We start from the raw sequence: 20,354 nt of genomic DNA, 5'->3' as shown, positions 1-20,354 counted from the left end.
TACAAATCATCTCTCCTATATAACACTAACAAAATATTTCAACTATTGAGAATCTGAAGTTTGAATGTTTAGGTTAGGAGCAGGGTGTTTTTAGGGACAGGGTGTTCATTTGTTTTGTAAGAATGTTAGTATCAGTTCCTTTCTAGATGTTTTTTCTTTCTTACAGTTCCACATAGAGTTCGCACTGGAGACAACTTTGTTGAATCTTCCATTCGTGAGGCTATTAACAGTGTTGACAGTGCAATTAACTTAACACGCAGGAAATTGTTTACCAAGTAAGTTTTTTTTTCTTTAGCTAATTTTCATCCCATCTCCTCCCCCTACTTTCTGGAAGTATTGACTTTATATAATTTTGCCACAAGGATTAGTCTCCCACCCTGGGACAGATTCCTCACCATATACATCTTTATTAATAGAGTTGAGGTGTTCACACAGTTTGGAATCTGTCCAATTTTATTCAAATACTAGACCAAGTGGACCTGTTGGGCCCAAACCTCTCCTGCATTGGTGCAGCACCCTCTCCTCCCCTCCTCCCCCCCTCCCCCCTCCCCCCTTCCCCCCTCCCCCTCCTCCCCTCCTCCCCCTCTATCCCCTCCCCCCCCCATTCCATCCCCCTCAACCCCCCTTATCCTCCCCCCTCCACCCCCCTCCCTCCCTAGGAGATAGATTTAAACCTTAAAATGTGAATAACTTAAAAAATATAACACCGATTTCAATGAAACTTCTTCCATTAGCACCAAAGGGATGGTGAGTAAGGTGGGCCTAAAATTGTCATGCTATCATGTACCGTTTTGGCTGTAGTTCAGGAACAAACAAACAAACAAATGAGAGTTTTAGTATATTGATACGTGTTGCTCAAATTGCAGCGTGCAATGGAAGGACTTGTTGTTGCATTAGCCCTGCTCAGTGAATCATTCCGATTCTCACAAGTATGGCAACTTTTTATTAAGAGTGTCCAGACTATGCAAGAAATGATACTAAGAATCATTGACATTAATGTTATGTATCCTGGCTTCATACTTTGTCCTCAGGATTTGTTTCTTCCACAGACTCTTCAAGAAAAATATTCTTGGAATTAGTTTGATTGCTGGGTGTAAGAATGTAAATCAAAGACCTCCACATATAGAGTCATACTGTGTGGAATTAGGTCTTTTGGCACAACTTGCCCATACCATCCAAAATGCCATGTCTACGCTAGTCCCATTGATCTGTGTTTGTCCCATATCCCCTCGAAACCTTTCCAACCCATGTACCTGTAAAAATAGTTGTTATTGTACCTGCTTCCGCTATATCTGGCATCTTGTTCCATATACCCACTACCCAGGAATGAGTGGGTTAATGTATGATAAGTGATCCCAGGAATGAGTTGGTTAATGTATGATGAGTGTTTGACAGCACCGGGCCTGTACTCGCTGGAGTTTAGAAGAATGAGGGGGCCCTCATTGAAAAATGAAAGGGGATGGATAGAGTGGATGTAGAGAGGATGCTTCTACTTGTGGGAGGAGTCTAGGACTAGAGGTCAGAGCCTCAGAATTAAAGGACGTTCCTTTAGGCAGAAGATGAGGAGGAATTTACTCAGACGGTGGTGAATCTGTGGAATTCTTTGCCACAGAAGGCTATGGCGGCCAAGTCAATGGATATTTTTTAAGGCAGAGATAGATAGATTCTTGATTAGTACGGATGTCAGGGGAGAAGGCAGGAAAATGGGTTAGGAGGGAGAGATAGATCAACCATGATTGAATGGCGGTGTAGACTTGATGGGCCAAATGGCCTAATTCTGCTCCTATCACTTATGACCTTATGACCTATATCTTTCCCCTCTCACCTTAAACTGTTGCCTTCGAGTTCTTGATTCCCCTTATCCTGGGAAAAAGATGCTGTGCATTCACCCTGTATAATCCTCTACTGATTTTATGTTCACATTTTATGTGCACAGAGGGTCAGGGATAAAGGGAAAGCATGGTGTATGTCTATCTCTCTGATCAGACTGCTAATCTTTTTCTTTTGACATTACTCTGCTCTATTAGACACTTTCGTACTAGCCTAGCTATTGATTACACATAAGGGCTGGAGTTGGGAGGCCTACCCCAATTTCCCTCCTGCTCATCCACAAGGAACTGCAGATTTTCTTTTTCCCAGTAGCTTTCTCAGAGATGAGTCATTAATTGGAGAACTTAATGGAGTTCCATTACAGAGCAATTAAAATTAATTAAGACCAGAAGTGTTGGACTTTTTTTTAAATTTTGCAATCTCCAGCTTTACCCTGCAGGGAAAATGAGAATAAATCTTTTTAGTTGAAGACAGGAAGAACTGCAGTTGCTGGAATGTTGAGCAAAAAAGTTGAACAAAATATTGAACCAAAAAATGTTGAGCTGGAGTCTGAAGAAGGGTCCTGATCTGAAATGCCTTCTGTCCATTCCTGCCACAGATGCTGCAGTTTGAGTTTTGCCCACTTTTTTAGTTCTTCACCTTAAAACTTTCCATTTACTTTTTTCCAACTAATGTATTGTGTCTGTCACCTTTTGTGTGAATGCTAATAAGATCAAGATAAGGGTGGCTCAGTGGCGCAGCAGTAGAGTTGCTGCCTTACATTGCTTACAGCGCCAGAGACTTGAGTTCGATCCCGACTACGGGTGCTGTCTATTCGGAGTTTGTACGTTCTCCCCGTCGTTTTTCTCCGGGTTCTTCGGTTTCCTTCCACACTCCAAAGACATACAGATTTGTAGGTTCATTGGCTTGGTATAAATGTAAAATTTCCCCTAGTGTGTGTAGGAAAATGTTAATGTGCAGGGATTGTTGTTCGGTGCTCTGAAGGGCCTGTTTCCGCACGGTATCACTAAATTAAATTAAACTAAACTAAACTAATCTGCAAACAATTTGCACACAAGTTTGCACTGGCACCGTAACGAGAGGGCATCAGTTCAGATTCTGAACTGTGCTCTTACAGGAATTGCCACCTTGAACTTTTAAACTATTATCTCATGACCTGCTGGTAATGAGATGTGATGAATGTCCAGCATTTGAACAATTGCTCATTAATCAAGCTGACAAAACCTATACGGCAGTGACTTATGGATTACCTTCTCTTTTATCATGAATGCTCTTGACTGCTTTCTGTTACAATTGATGCCCATCAGATATAACTACAGCTGGAAACACAAAAGATAAATAAAGAATCCAAAAGGAGATGATATGAGCAATTACAGCCTTCCACCATTCTTGTTTTGGTATAGATTAAGGAAACTTTATATTTAGAAAAGCCATAGCCCTAAACCAAGACTTTATTTCACACAGCTTGTTCCAAGTTATATCATCTGATTTTTTTTACACACATTTGAGAGTCATTTGTCTTTTTTACTGGAGGTGCCTGCTCTGCATTTCAATGTGCAACTGATTGTAGTGGTCGGCAAAGTGGTTTCACTGTAGGCACACGATGAAGGAGGGGGGGGGGGGGTGGGGGGAAGAGTGTGGCAGAGGTACTTATTGTGATGGTTCAGGTTGGCGAACTGAAAAGGTTACAGTAGCATTTTCTATATTCAGTGATCCCCAACTATTTTGTTTAATCTCACTCCCACTATTACTAACTTGGATTGCTCTAACACGCTGTAAAGTCTAATTTGGTGAGGCAATCATTCCTCTACATTCAATTGTTTTCACATGAACAAGAGCACCCAACCATTACTAGGATATGGAAGAAGCAGAGTTCTCAATGAAGAGTGTGCTTGGTATCTTACCCCAGTTTTGGACACTCAATGAGCGTTAGAACTCAAGCACTTCTGCAACGATCTGCATTCAACAAAAGCTTTTCACCGTACACGTGACAATAAACTAAGCTGAACTAAACTGAAACTGAACTGAATTCTCCTTTAAATTATTTTTCCCGTCAGTTTCTGAGGTTAATCGATTTAGATTTTACTGAGTAAACTGGCCAATATTTGCATCAGTTAAAATAGCTATGATAGAATATGTGAGTAGAAATAGGCCATTCAGTTTAATTGAATTGAAGAATACAGCACGGATACAGACCCTTCGGCCTACTGAGTCCACGCTGACCATCACACTTTTCACACTAGCTCTATATGATCCCACTTTTGCAAGCTCTCTCTACACACTAGGGGCAATTTACAGAGGCCAATTAACCTACAAATCCGCATGTCTTTGGGATATGTGAGGAAATTGCACACCCGGATGAAACCAAGGCAGTCACAGAGAGAACGGGCACACTCCACATAAACGTCACCTGAGGTAAGGATCGGACCTGGGTCTCTGGTGCTGTGAGGCAGCAGCTCTTCCAGCTGCAGCACTGTGCTGCCATCAATTTAGTCAATCCTTTTCAATTAAATAATGACAGAATTGAACTTCCCCTTAATTTCCGTGCCATTGGTTTACAAGTAAAACACAGGAAATTGTGAACCTACGCTGCACCGCCTCAATAGCAAGGGCGTCCTTCCTCAAATTAGGAGGCCAAAACTGCACACAATACTCCAGATGTGGTCTCACCAAGGCCCTATACAATTGCAGAAGGACTTCTTTGCTCCGTACTCAAATCCTCTCGTTATGATGGCCCACATGCCACTAACTTTCTTCACTGCCTGCTGTACCTGCACACTTAGTTACCAAACAAGGCAAAATTAGAAATGTACACAATCTTTTCAATTTGAGAGCTGGGTAATTCGATGCCATTGTCACTGTCTGAATAATGAAGTGAATCTTCTTACATGTCTGAGCTATAGAGAGAAGTTGAACAGGCTAGGCTTTATTCCTTGGAGCACAGAAGGAAGAGGGGTGATCTTACAGAGGTGTATTTAATCATGATGGGAATAAGTAGGGTGAATACACAGTATTGTTTTACACAGGGTAGGAGAATCATAAACAAGTCCTCTATGTCCTCATATGCTTAAGATGAGAGGGGCAAGATTTAATACAAAACCGAGGGGCAACGTATTCACTCAGAGAGCGGTGGATATGTGGTACAAGCTGCAAAAGGAGGTAGGTGAGACAACTACAACAGCATTTAAAAGGCACTCGGAGAGGTATATGGATAGGAAAGATTTAAAAGGATGGGAAATGGGACTGGCTTAGATGGGGCATCTTGTTCTATATGGATGAGTTGGGCCAAAGAGCCTGTTTCCATGCTGTATGACTATGATTCTATAGCTGGTGGGTTGAGGCGATTTGAAGAAAATGGAACAAAGGCATTACATTTAATTATAGATCAATGGATTTCTAAAAGTCTATTACTTTTTAAAGGGAGAAGAAATGGGCAGCGTTTCGGGTCGAGACCCTTCTTCAGTCTGAAGTGTCGCCCATTCCCGAAAATGGGTGACCATTCCTTCTCTCTAGGGATGCTGCCTGTCCCGCTGAGTTACTTCAGCATTTTATGTCAGCCTTCGATTTAAACCAGCATCTGCAGTTCTTTCCTACACATTACTTTTTAAAAGTCTGGCTTTCCTTCCACATTTCCAGGCGTCCTCTCAGTCCGAATGACTTGCTGGCTTTGTTCCGTTATCCACGGGATCCCTTCACTGTGGAGACAGCGAGAGCAGGAGAGATCTTTGAACGGACCTTGCAGCTGATTCAGAACCACGTCAAGCAAGGCTTAGCTGTGGACTTCAAAGGCATAGGTATGATCCCAAGTTAAAAAAGAAACCTAATAACCAGTGGTTACCAAACATAGCTGAAACACCCCAAAAAAAGGTAAACCTTATCAGTGTTATCAATATTATCCTGTATCAGTGATAATATTTACAATTATCAAGATAACATTTTGGACTTTGTTTTTCGTTCTACTTGCGCCAATTATGTTCTCTGCTGAATCTACTGAAGTACAATCCATCTAAGGACCCCAACAGTCTTTCTAGGTGAGGCAGAGGTTCACTTGCACCTCCTCCATCCTCATCGACTGTATCCGCTGTTCCAGGTGTCAACTTCTCTACATCGACGAAACCAAGCGCAGGCTCGGTGATCGTTTCGCTGAACACCTCCGCTCAGTCTGCCTTAATCTACCTGATCTCACGGTTGCTCAGCACTTCAACTCCTCCCCTCCCAACCCCGTCCATTCCCAATCTGATCTTTCTGTCCTGGGCCTCCTCCACTGTCAGAGTGAGGCCTAGCATAAATTGGAGGAACAACACCTCATATTTCGCTTGGGTATCTTACACCCCAGCGGTATGAACATTGACTTCTCTAACTTCAAATAGCCCTTGCTTTCCCTCTCTCTCCATTCCCTCCCCTTCCCAGTTCTCCCACCAGTCTTACTGTCTCCGACTACATTCTATCTTTGTCCCCCCCACTCCCCTGACATCAGTCTGAAGAAGGATCTCGACCCGAAACGTCACCCATTCCTTCTCTCCAGAGATGTTGCCTGTCCCACTACGTTACTCCAGCATTTTGTGTCTACCTACTGAAGTACAACTTGTATCCTATGAATATTAACTATACATTGGAATATTTAATGATAATTATAAATCACTTAACACATCCTAACATCTATTTCTAATTGCAGCAAATATTTAAAAGAACTAAAAGTTGGTCCCTATATTTATCACTTTTTACGCATAATTTTGACTTTTATTTCCGATAAAAAAATGGATAATGGTATGTTATGCCTCTCAAATTAGTTTTCTTGGCTATCAAAGATTTCTTTTGCAATGAAAACTTTCTCACATTCACATTGGTCCTGAATTTGTGTTACTTTTGTTTAAATTTTGAATCAGTGCCCTCTTTCACTATTGTCAGTGTTTAATTTGAATTTGTATTCCACATTTATCTTCATGGTCCATGTTTTGTTTTCTTTTGCCTCTGTAAAAATATAAATTCTAATGTGGAGTTAAACCTGCAGTTTGCTCTTCTGAACACTTTTTTTTCGCTTTTCTACTAGACTTAAACCCTAGGTGTTTACATCCAGGTGCTTTTACAGTTTCTGTCTGTATTCCAAGTTGGATGTATACTTTTATAAATAATCCCGTAGGATTTTTGCTGGCTTTCACATAATTTAAATTACAATTTATTGGCTTAGTCAGCAGTTTATCAAGTCTACTCCACCATTCAATAATGGCTGATCTAGCTTTCTCTCTCTACCCCATTCTCCTGCCTTCTTCCCATAACCCCTGACACCCGTGCTAATCAAGAATCTATCCATCTCTGCCTTAAAAATTAACATTGACTTGGCCTCCACAGCCTTCTGTATTCTTGTATTAGGTTACACTGTTGAAGAGATTGGAGGTGGAAGGTATCTGGTGAGTTCATGGTCAATTGCTTATCGTATTAATAGGTACACATATTAAAATTAAACCTGAAAGGGAATATGTTTTATGGTTATTAATGAAATCAAATTATTTGCTCTGCAATATGTAGTTTGTGTGATTTAAAAAAAACTAACATCACTGATTTTATTTAACCACATTGCTTAAAAGGTGAATTCAGTGTGAAGATTTTGTCTGGATTCTCCTTTCATTTGCTGTCACATCTAATAAGGCAATAGCTTGATGGTATATCATTGCTGGCTCCAAGGACGAAAGCTAAGTATCAACTGGAAAAGAAGAAAAAGAAATATATGGCTGAATCTTTCTGCTTTTTTTTTAGACGTTTTAATCAAAAATGGAATGGGTAGAGGGATTAATTTCAATTTGAAATGACCAGTAAGAATTTACTAAGAAAACCACCTGTCTAATCATAATGGGTAATCTGTTACAGACACACAATACATAAAACAGATGATCTCTCAACATTTATTCTTGCATACATAGTCTTGCAAGGGTCTACTCAAATTGATTTGCACTTCTATTATGCCTTCAGATTTCCTGTTATGCTTATTTAACCACCTGATATTTAGTGAACCCACGTATTTGCACAAATCTGGAGAAATCAAGCATAATAAATATTTGATGCATTTTCTGTGCTGTTCTCAGGATTCCAATATTTTTACCTTGTGGATATTTATTTTGCTTTCCCATAGTTTCTTGCAATTCATATCAGTGTCAAAATTATCTTTTTTTTTTCACCTTTCATTTTAAAACATTTTCTGTAAACCACATTTGCCACCTAACACTAACCCGATCCCATGCTCCAGGAAGCCTGTCGTTGTAAGACGATTCACATTCATGTAAAACCATGCCTATCCTGATAAGTAGTTTCAAACCCAGAAAGATTATTTCGGCTATCTGCCTTTATTCTTGTTCTCTGCCTGTGGCACCTATACAGACGATAACTGATCCGTGGGATCCTAGAAGTCTGAAGTGGAAAAGGCAATCAGATACCTTCTCAGCATATTTAATTGCCAATGTGGCTACTAAGGCCAAATTCAGCCATAGAGAAAGTCATGGAGTAATATGGTCCAGAAGCAGATTCTTCGTCCCAACTATTCCATGCTGAGCAAGATGCCCAGCTAAGCTCATCCCATTTGGCCCATATCCCTCTAACCCTTCTCTATTCATCTACCTTCCAAATGCCTTTTAAATGCTTTCATTGAACCTGCCTCAACTACATTCTCTGGCAGCTCCTTCCGTATATGCATGACCCGTCACCTTGAAATACTTCCACAACTTCCCTCAAACTTATCCCACAATGGAAAGACAGGTGGACAGAGGAAATACTATTCTTTCCAACTTATCACTTCCCAACTCCTTTGTTTAAAGAGGAGGCATGTAAAATCCAGATCGATCCAAGTTTTTCTAACTTCACCCATCCTGCACCACAGTTAAGTTCAACTTATGCAATTTTTATTGCGTAATATCTCGGCTGAAATATTCAGCCATTCACTTTGCTCTTCTTTTCCAGGTGCTTAAACCTTTATTACATTTCATGAAAGCCAGCAATGAGATGTCACAGAGCCGTGGCTAATGGCTCTGCTGACTATTGATGCTAGCATCCTGGCATTACTCTGGTGAGTGAAACGTTTACTTTTGATTTCCAGTTTTGCTAACAATGATGGGAATGAAATAGTTAACAGCAGCAACTAGTGGACACTGTATTGCACTTTGTGTTAAACAATAGTTACTGCATTGGTTTACCTTCTCTGTAATTCGCCAATGTTTATTATGGCTTCATGACTTGGCGAGGGAAAGCTCATAATGTGTAAAACAACAAAAGGATTTATTGCATCGTGCCTTTCTGTTGATCATGATGCTAAATTGTTCTTCACAAATGTAGCATATTATGTGCCTAATGTAACTCACATTCATTGATGATGACACCCTAATCAAAGTACTAATCTTGTTTTTGTGTTATTCCAGGTACTTATCCTAGCTTGCCACGAACGGAAAATAAATTTGTATCAAATTTTATAAAGTTCCGTCAAATTCACAGCAAAATTCCTCACGTCGCATGTATAATAAATTTGAATATTGGGTTTTACGTTCACCTGTTTGCAGTAAACTAACTTTAATCTGTTTTTACTTTATGCTGATATTTTCCACTCAACAAAATACTGATTAGCCTTTCATAACTTTGCAATTATATTTTGCAACTTTTCTCTGTTGCATTTTTTTGTGAAATTTCATTATCAGAAACATCTGGGGAAACTTCAGTAGATAAATATTTGCAGATGAAAAATAATTGAGCAGTTATATAAATAATTATGCTATTGTGTTCTGTCCATCCATTGATAACGATGTTGGGGGAATCTTTGGAATAAGATTAATGTTGGATTGACTTGTCATCAATGAACTAGTCTCAGTAATGTATGCCAGAAGTTAAATTAGTTTAAGGAAAGAATAAAAAACAGAAGGGTCTCGACCAGAAACGTCACCTATTGCTTTTCTCCAGAGAGGCTGTCTGACCCGCTGAGTTAATCCAGCTTTTCATGCCTATCTTCGGTTTAAACCAGCATCTGCAGTTCCTTCCTTCACAGTTTAATATTGTTCCCTGATTCAGATTGTGTGCAGATTGGCATAGTGTGAGGAAACAATGAGATATGAAGTTATTCATTTTAATTTGAATATTCCCTTTTTTTTACTTCCCAAGAAAAAAAAAGATGACTTCAATTGCTTCAAGTAAATTGCATATTTATTGAGTAATCCTTTGGCTGGAATTGTTAGTACCAGGACAGAATTTGCCAGCATTAGCTGATAAATCTCTTGAGCCACTATGCTGTTTTCCTTTCCTGTGGTGTTTTCTGATAACATTCTACTCCATCCAAACCATGGTGTGGGCTAAAGAACGATGACATCAGCAGCATATTGTCACCAGATTGGTTTCTAGATGGAAAACGAGATGAACAGCTTAATTCCAAAGGGGAAAAAAATGGAATCATTTCAAGTTGAGCAAAGTCCAGAAAACTTTCAGAATATATCAGTTTCTTCAATTGAAAATTTTGGGAACCAAGGCTGAGAAATTGGATCCATTTGCACACATTTTTCACACATGTAAAAAGGATTTTTACAGGATGTATCCCACCAGTAATCACTTGTAGGTGAAATTGTGCATTACAGGGAATTGGCTTCGGCACTTTTGTGTGCAAGTCACTTATGCATCACTTATACCAAGGATCAAATGTGCACCTATTGATATCACACTGTCATCAGAAGTTAAGTCAAGTCAAGTCAAGTCAAGTCAAGTTTATTTGTCACATACACATACACGATGTGCAGTGAAATGAAAGTGGCAATGCTTGCGGATTGTGCCCAAAAAAAATAATTACAATTACAGCATATAAATTAAAATTAATACAGAAAAAAAAAATGTAATCGCTGGAGTTACAATAGTTAACAGTCCTGAAGGCTTGTGGGAAGAAACTCTGTTTCATCCTCTCCGTTTTCACAGCATGACAGCGGAGGCGTTTGCCTGACTGTATCAGCCGGACCAGTCCGTTGCTGGGGTGGTAGGGATCCCCCATAATCTTGCTTGCTCTTGATCTGCACCTCCTGATGTAGAGGTCCTGCAGGGGGGGCGAGTGTAGTTCCCATGGTGCGTTCTGCCGAATGTACTACTCTCTGCAGGGCCTTCCTGTCCTGGGCAGAGCTGTTCCCAAACCAGAATGTGATGTTGCCGGACAGGATGCTCTCTACAGCCCCAGAGTAGAAGCAATGAAGGATCCTCAGAGACACTTTGAATTTCCTCAGCTGTCTGAGGTGCTAAAGGCGCTGCCTTGCCTTACCCACCAGTGTGGCAATGTGTGTTGTCCATGTCAGATCCTCTTTGATGTGGACAGGCCATTGTAGGAGGGTTATCCAGAGTTGCATTGGTTTGGTCGATCCCCTTCCCCTGCAGTTTTGCTCACCTCCTCAGAAAATAAATATTTTCTGCATTTGTTCTATGGTTTTCATTATAGTGCAGCCTTTAATACATTTTTATCAGTTTCACAAATGTTAATAGGGGTTGAAAATGGCCGGTAGCACAATGCACAACACACCAGAGAGATGAGGGGGAGAAACAATCTCTACACACATGCAGGAAGGATCTGCAGATGCTCGTTTATACTGAAGATAGACACAAAATGCTGGAGTAACTCAGCGGGTCAGCAACTCTGGAGAAAAGGAATAGGTGGCATTTCAGGTCCTGACCCAAAACGTCACCTATTCGTTTTCTGCAGAGATGCCGCCTGACCTGCTGAGTTACTCCAGCATTTTTGTGTCTATCTACACATGTGTAAATGGTTGTACAGATTGAGATTAATTATTTGGAATTCAATTAGACAATAGGTGCAGGAGTAGGCCATTCGGCCCTTCGAGCCAGCACCATCATTCAATGTGATCATGGCTGATCATTCTCAATCAGTACCCCTTTCCTGCCTTCTCCCCATACCCCCTGACTCCGCTATCCTTAAGAGCTCTATCTAGCACTCTCTTGAATGAATTCAGAGAATTGGCCTCCACTGAGGCAGAGAATTCCACAGATTTATAACTCTCTGACTGAAAAAGTTTTCCTCATCTACGTTCTAAATGGCCTACCCCTTATTCTTAAACTGTGGCCCCTTGTTCTGGACTCCCCCAACATTGGGGACATGTTTCCTGCCTCTAACGTGTACAACCCCTTAATAATCTTATACATTTCGATAAGATCCCCTCTTATCCTTCTAAATTCTAGAGTATACAAGCCTAGTCGCTCCAGTCTTTCAACATATGACAGTCCTGCCATTCCGGGAATTAACCTAGTAAACCTACACTGCACGCCCTCATTAGCAAGAATATCCTTCCTCAAATTTGATCAAAACTGCACACAGTACTCCAGGTGCGGTCTCACTAGGGCCCTGTACAACTGCAGAAGGACCTCTGCTCCTATACTCAACTCCTCTTGTTATGAAGGCCAACATTTCATTGGCTTTCTTCACTGCCTGCTGTACGTGCATGCTTCCTTTCAGTGACTGATGCACTAGGACACCCAAATCTCGTTGTACGTCCCCTTTTCCTAACTTGACACCATTCAGATAATAATCTGCCTTCCCTTTTCTTACCACCAAAGTGGATAACCTCACACTTATCCACATTAAACTGCATCTGCCATGCATCCGCCCTCTCACACAACCTGTCCAAGTCACCCTGCAACCTCATAGCATCTTTCTCACAGTTCACACTGCCACCCAGCTTTGTATCATCTGCAAATTTGCTAATGGTACTTTTAATCCCTTCATCCAAGTCATTAATGTATATTGTAAATAGCTGCGATCCCAGCATCGAGCCTTGCGGTACCCCACTAGTCACTGCCTGCCATTCTGAAAGGGACCCATTTATCCCCACTCTTTGCTTTCTGTCTGCCAACCAATTTTCTATCCATGTCAGTACCCTACCCCCAATACCATGTGCTCTAATTTTGCCCACTAATCTCCTATGTGGGATCTTGCCGAAGGCTTTCTGAAAGTCAAGGTACACTACATCCATTAATTTTCATTTGATTCTAACTGTCATCTACATCTTTGTATCCCCTTCTGCACATTCTTCCGAGCATGTCATTCTGCTCAGTTGGGGAGCTGAAATCAACTACGAAGAAATGTCAGCATCATTAAGATAAATTGATATCCGTCCTTCAGCAGCCTAACTCTGTCGTGATTCTTTTTGTTCTTTCAGATTTCCGCTACAACAATCTAGTTTCTCCACGTTACCTGGACCTCATAGCCAACCTCTCTGGATGCACAGCTCACAGGCGATTCCCCAACTGCTCGGATATATGTTATCACCAAAAGTATCGAACCCTCGACGGCACGTGCAACAATCTGCAGCATCCCATGTGGGGGGCGTCCCTCACAGCCTTCCAGAGAATTCTTAAACCGGTTTACGAAAATGGTTTCAGCCTCCCGAGAGGTACTGATTCCATCCGTTCGTACAATGGCTATCCCTTACCTCTCTCTCGCCTTGTTTCAACAACACTGATTGGGACAGAGACAATAACTCCAGATGACCGATATACACATATGCTGATGCAGTGGGGACAGTTCTTGGACCATGATCTGGATCTGACCGTGCCCGCTCTCAGTATGTCACGGTTCTCGGATGGACTGCCTTGCAGTTCCATATGCAATAATGACCCCCCGTGCTTTCCCATTATGATTCCAAGCAATGATCCTCGGGTACGGAGAGCTCCATGCATGTTTTTTGTTCGCTCCAGCCCGGTTTGCGGTAGCGGTATGACTTCCTTGCTGATGAAGTCCGTGTATGCCAGAGAGCAGATTAATCATCTCACGTCCTACATCGATGCATCGAACGTCTATGGCACCACGGACCGCGAATCCACGGAACTTAGAGACCTGACGAACCAACGCGGTCTGTTGAAAGAAGGTGATTCTGTGCGAGGGTCAGGCAAACGCATGTTGCCTTTTGCCACAGACCAGACCATAGAATGCTTGAGGGATGAGAATGAGAGCCCAATCCCCTGCTTCCTTGCGGGGGATCATCGGGCCAACGAGCACGTTGCCCTGACCGCCATGCATACTGTGTGGTACCGGGAACATAACCGCATCACGGCCGAACTACTGAGACTGAATCCTCACTGGGATGGCGACACCATCTACCACGAGGCACGGAAAATAGTCGGTGGGCAGATGCAGCACGTCACGTACAAACACTGGCTCCCCAGGATCCTGGGGGAAGTGGGGATGAAAATAATAGGGCGGTACACAAACTATAATCCCAACGTAAATGGAGGGATCTTGAACGCTTTTGCCACAGCGGCCTTTCGGTTTGGTCACACGTTGATCAACCCCATTTTCCATCGCCTCAACTCTTCCTTTCAGCCGATTCCCGAGGGTCACCTTCCTCTTCATAAGGCTTTCTTCTCTCCCTTCAGACTTATCCAGGAAGGGGGCATTGATCCGCTTCTCCGGGGCCTCTTTGCCTCTGCGGGGAAAATGCGAGTCCCCACAGAGGTCCTCAATACGGAGCTGACGGAGAGGCTCTTTTCAATGGCTCATGCCGTAGCCTTGGACCTGGCAGCAATGAACATCCAGAGAGGCCGTGACCATGGCATCCCCTCCTACACTGACTACAGAGTCTTTTGCAACATGAGCACTATAGGCAACTTTGAGGACTTACAGAATGAGATCAAGAACCCAAGAGTCAGAGACAAACTTAAAAGGTGAGTGTGAACTGATTTTGAAAATGCCCCAGTGTGTGAAGGGGAGGCTCCATCTTACATGTACATGATCAAATACTTCAAAATAACCCAGTTGACGTTGCAGGCTACAAGTGGCGGTGCTCCCATGCTCATGCTACCCTTATCCATCTTGGTAGTAGAGTCAGTGGGTTAACCAGGTACTGTGGATTAATCACGTACCTGTGTGAGTAGCTGCAATGCATTTTGTAGATGTCACACATTGCAGCTGACAGTCATGAGGCAATGAATGTACAGGAAGGACCTGCAGAAGCTGGTTTAAACTGAAGATAGACACCAAAAGCAGGAGTAACAGCAGGTCAGGCAGCATCTCAAGATAAAAAGAATAGGTGATGTTTCAGTTTGAGACCCTCCATCAGACTGGTGTTTCAGATCGAGACCCTTCTTCAGGCTCAAGTTGCCTGACCCGCTGAGTTACTCCAGCTTTTTGTGTGTATCTTCTGTGAGGGAATGAATGTTCAGCGCGGTCGATGGGGTGCCAATCAATGGGGTTGCTTTGTCTCTGGTGTTCTTGAGTTTGTTGAAAGTTGTTGATGTTACACATCCAGGCATCCAGCTCTTTGATCACTAACAATGTGCAGGTTATTTGGCAATAAGTCATTCAGCTTCAGAAATTCAGTTTAGTTAACTCTGACTGAGTCAATTCTACCTATTGCAAGGCTCTGCTAACGCTTTGGAAATTATTACCAGTGAGATTTTGGGCTAGAAATTCAACACCCGATCACAAATTATTCACTGTATAACAGATTTGATGTAAAAATCAGTATTGATTCCTGAATCCAGATGTGCTTCGGTGACTTTGCAGAACCTTAAGCAAAAAAAAGCAAGCTCAGTATGAAGTTTTGACTGCTAACATTCCCATGAAGTACTTTTGTTATATAATTTGGTGGTGGGTACTGCATAAATGAAAGTTGTTGTTCTACACCAGGCCAGACTGCGGAGCTCACACATGGCTGGGTTGTCTCCCAGAATGGTAATTGGGTAATCAGCTTGCATTAATTTCATAAATGCACAAATTTCACCATGCAAGCTGCAAACGTCTCCAAGTGACCCTCAAATAGTCAAAACTCTCTGTGAGTTATAAAAACATTTCTCGATATCCAAGTCTGAAGTTTAAAAGAAAACAAATTAATAGTAGGAGTTCAAACATTATACGTTCATTCTCGATTTAGAAACACAAGTGTTACAGACCTTTGTGCCCCTCATTCATCCTCGTGGCTTGAGGTAGAAGAGAAATTCAAGTGAAAAAGAAACAAAGAATTATCGGGAGCTTGGTCCAACTCTAACAATAATAATCTGACCCAAAGTCTCAATCGTGCAAGAATCATCTATTTGTTACTAAAACTGTCATCTTGTTCGTTCCCCCGTTTGTTTGTTCCCCCCGCCCCCTCTTGTTTGGCCCATATGTTTGTTCCCTGTTGATCCCACAGCCAAAACGGTACACAATAATGCAACAATTTTAGGCCCACCTTACTCACCATTGTCCTGGAGTCTGTATTACCCACGTTTCATTCAAATTAGTCTTATATTTTTAAAGTTATTGACATTTTAAAGTTAAAAAATTAACTTTTCAACTTACCCTGGCCATCTTCAGCGTTCGATGTCACAATGGGACCCGCCCGAGTGATGGGAGTGGCGGCCAATGAGGGAGCCGGGGGGCCCATGATGGCCGCTGAGGGCGGGATCTGCCAGAGTGACGGCCAATAAGGGAGAGGGGGCTCCTGAGCAGTCCAGCTGCTGCTGAATAAACTTTAATAAATGTGCTCCCCCCCCCCCCCCCCACCGGGGGTACCGGCACCCGTCCCAGTGTGCCCTGCACCTGACCTTCCTCCCATGGTGCAGCGTGGCGGCAGAAGGTCAAACAAGATAGCTGTCGCCGCCGAGCTGTGTTTTCGACGTCACAATGGGAGAAGGTCCACACGTGCGCCGTTGGGGCCCGTTGATCTAATACAGATGCTCCCTGACTTACGATGCTTTGACTTACGATATTTCGACTTTGCGAGGTGCAAATGGCAGGGAAGGAGGGGATGGGGGGGGATAAAGGGGGTTGTGGGGGGATGGAGTGGATGAGGGGAGGAAGGGGGTTGAGGGGAGGGGGTTTGGAGTGTGTTATGGAGTTGGTGACAGGGGGGAGGGGGGGATAAGGGGGTTTCAGGGGGGATAGAGTGGGTGAGTGGCGGGGAAGGGATAAGGGAGGTTGAGGGGGGATGGGGTGAGTGGGGGGGAGGGAAACGGGGGAGGGGAGGGTGCTAGACCAATGCAGGAGAGTGTTGAGGGGTGATGGAGTGGCTGAGGGGGAGGAGGGCGGATATGGGGGATGAGAGGGGATTGAGTAGGTGAGTGGGGAAGGGGGGAGGAGTGGGGGATGAGAGGGTGCTGCATCAATGCAGGAGAGGTTTGGGCCCTACGGGTCCACTCGGTCTATTGCTGATAAAAATCTTATTTGTTGCAACTTTAAACCTTGTGTGTTCCAATATGTAACTGCTGCTTTAAACTCATGTGGACAATGTTACACTTCCTGCTAAAGGAAACTGAACCAAGGATTGATACCATTCCTTTTAACCAGTGCTGTTTTTTTTCTCTCTCTGTATAATCATGGTGAATCTTTTTCAGCTGTTTCTGATTCTTCTGGATTACAGAACCTCATATGTATTTTCTTACCAAGGCTGTGTTACTGCTGAATTCTGGGTTAACAATGCTTTCACTGAAGCAAATTCCTGTATAAATCACCCCTCCAGTTTTTCATTACAAAATGAAAAGCATGTCAGGGAGTGGCCTTTAAACTTTCTCTGAAAGAATTTATATGCATACTAACAGGAAAAATGATATGACAACCTAGGAGGCCTAAGTAAATCATCATAGACTTTTCTGACAAGCGTAATAGGAAACAGCTGACAAATGCTATAAGCTAAATGAAGAGAAAAACCAGCCATCCAGCAAAGCTAGTGACTAAACAGAAAAGATTGAATCTCCCTTTAAAATACCAGCATTGTAACTTGGGAGACTCTTGTGAGAAGGTCTTAAAACAGCCTAGCCACAGGACTCAAATGATGATATCAGACCTCATTGCATCTGTTTTTGAGGTAGAAAATGTTTGCAAGAAATCCTAATTAAGAACTGTGGTAGTTATACCAGTGGGCGAAAATCCAAACTGTTGGAGGGACTTAACGGGTCAGGCAGCATCTGTGGATGGAAACAGAAGGGTAATGCTTTTAGTTTCAGGACTGGAGTAGAAGGAAGATGGCTGTTAGAAAGAGCTGAGGGCAAAGAGTGAGGTAAGAACTGGCAAGTGGTAGGTGGGTCCAGAAGATGGAGGTGATGTGAAGAAGACAAAGAGCTGCAGACAGTGGGATCTGACAAGAAAGGAAGGTGAGAAGTGAAATGTAGAACCAGGGGGGAAGGATGGTGGGTAGATGGAAACAAGGACAACTGGGAATAGGAAGGCCAGAAAGGGTAATGAGCAGAAGGAGGAAGTGGAGGAAGGGAAAGAACAGGGAAAGAACAGGTGTTGCACTTCCAGCGGGAGAGTTGCTGCCTTACAGTGCCAGAGCCCCCTGGTTTGATCCTGACTATGGGTGCTGTCTGTATGGAGTTTGTACGTTCTCTCTGTGATCGCATGGGTTTTCTCTGGGAGCTCCGGTTTCCTCCCACATTCCAAACATGTGCAGTACTGTAGGTGAAGTGGCTTCTGTAAATTGCCCCTAGTGTGTAGAATGCAAAACTAAGATAAGATAGAACCAGTGTATGGGTGGTTGTTGGTCGGTGCAGACTCGGTGAGCCAAAGGGCCTGCTTGCACGTTTTATCTCTAAACTAAACTAAACTGAAATCTGAACCAGGAATCGGTTTACCTTAACCACATTAAACCGAATGTTCTTGGGATACTTTAAAAAAAGTATGTTCTAATCAGGGAAGGCTGGAGGCAACCACCATGAAAGTAAGTTCTAAAATAACAATGATTTCCTTAATGTGCAACTAGGAGGAGGAAACTGTTGTTGACTACCAATTAAACTTATGCAAGTCGCCATTTTATAGGCTTCCCTAAAGTCAATGATCAAGGCCCCAGTCAGCTATGTTCAATCCTCTCACTGCCACTGCGGCTATAACTGCAGCCATTGGATATCTGTCTATGGTTTTGTTGATATTATCATTGCACTTGGGCTACAGTGTCACGATAAGGTATAGTTCGGCTCATCAATGCCAAACTTCGAGAGAACCCTATTCAAAAGCTCTAATCTCCACTCCACCATTTCTACATGAGCTGGAATTAATATTTGCCTGTAGAAACAAAGAACTGCAGATGCTGGTTGATACACAAAGTGCTGGAGTAACTCAGCAGGTCAGGAGGCATCTCTCGAGAACATTGATAAGGGTCTGAAGAAGGATCGCCGCCCCCGAAATATCACCCACCCGTGTTCTCCAGCGATGTGCCTGACCTGCTGAGTCACTCCAGCACTTTGTGTCCTTTTATGAATATTTGCCTCTTTTATCATTGGTCATTAATCATGTTTTATAGTAAAGTTCTTCCTGATCTTGCTCTTTCTAGGTTCATCTTTCCCCTTTCTCCCTTTTTTAGCTTTAAATGCCACAACTTGTGTTAATATGAATTTAATAGTAAAGTGCATGTGACCATTTCCAAATATTTTTGTTCGTACCAGAGCAACAAGTTTCCTAGTTCACAAAGCTAGGAACAGAGTTAAATAATCATTAATTATCTATATATAAAATCCTGTATATATTTACATCTGCTGTCTCATGAAAATAGCTGTAGATAATTTATGGTTCTATCCAGCAAACTGGTGAGGAAAATCCGAAATGTAAACAGACTGTGCTAGTGTTGTCACTTATGGCACCCTGCTAACTTTTCAATTTAATTTAAGGATGTTTCTGTTAAGAGCTAAACTTTTGGAAATAATTATTTTGCAGCAAAAATGAGTCATCAGAAGTTTCACAACTTGCATGTTTTAGGACGACAAATGCAGGCTTTGCCAGCTTTCCATCCCCCGCCACTTAAAAGTGAGAAGTTTGGTTGTCTTTCTGTAAAATCCATGGATGTGGACGGTGTATTCAGTTTAGTTTATTTTAGAGATACAGCATGGAAACAGGCCCTTCAGCCCACCGTGCCAACCAGTGATCACCACACACTTACACTATCCTACACACACAAGGGACAATTTACAATTTTACCAAACCAATTGGGAGGAAACCGATGCAACTGGGGAAAACCCACACAGGTCACAGAGAGAACGTGCAAACTCCATACAGACCACACCGAAGGTCAGGATTGAACCCGGGTCGCTGGCGTCATGAGGCAGCAACTCTACTGCTGCGTCACCGTACCACCCGAAAATTTAAAAATAAGAAAGATTCATGGTGCCATATAATGTATATGTGAACTTTTACTCAGAATATATAAAATTATATAAGCTGAGCTGCATTTAACTTGGGCCATTCTATGTTTTTGGCTGGTCTCGGTCTCATGGAACGATAGGGCTTTTGCTCTGACCCAGATCCATTATTCTAGAGCACCAGAAAAGGCAGTGAGCATTTAAGGTGCAGAAGAGCCCAACTGATTGGGGAAAAAATAACACCATTGGCTCAGTAGACCACGTTGGGGGCTAAAAGGCAGCATGAGGCAGCTTCTACTGAGTTTTATTTTTCCATTCACAAACCTAAGGGACATTATCATCATTACCCTGGTTTGAGTGCTAGAATAATGCAAGCAGTCCCAAGGATCGGATGCAAACTGAGTGGAGGGAAGCAAAATTGGCCACATCCAGGAGCCTACCACCTCTCTGGCATAAGAGCAAGTCGG

At 42.6% G+C, this 20,354-nt stretch overlaps 1 protein-coding gene across 1 annotated transcript in view; it reads left to right on the top strand.

Moving 5' to 3' along the window:
• LOC144593002 (peroxidasin homolog) overlaps positions 1–20,354 on the top strand; it is a 291,006-nt gene that overhangs the window by 219,316 nt on the left and 51,336 nt on the right. Inside the window, exons 15-17 of the mRNA XM_078398417.1 lie at positions 167–275; positions 5,467–5,624; positions 13,002–14,505. Of these exons, the coding sequence (XP_078254543.1) occupies positions 167–275; positions 5,467–5,624; positions 13,002–14,505 (1,771 nt within the window). The remainder of the gene's footprint in view (positions 1–166; positions 276–5,466; positions 5,625–13,001; positions 14,506–20,354) is intronic.

The sequence above is a fragment of the Rhinoraja longicauda genome, chromosome 4 (assembly GCF_053455715.1).
Source record: "Rhinoraja longicauda isolate Sanriku21f chromosome 4, sRhiLon1.1, whole genome shotgun sequence".
Classification (NCBI taxonomy): Eukaryota; Metazoa; Chordata; class Chondrichthyes; order Rajiformes; family Arhynchobatidae; genus Rhinoraja; species Rhinoraja longicauda.
Note: the sequence above shows the minus strand (reverse complement) of the source record. Positions and strands in the feature narration are given on the sequence as shown.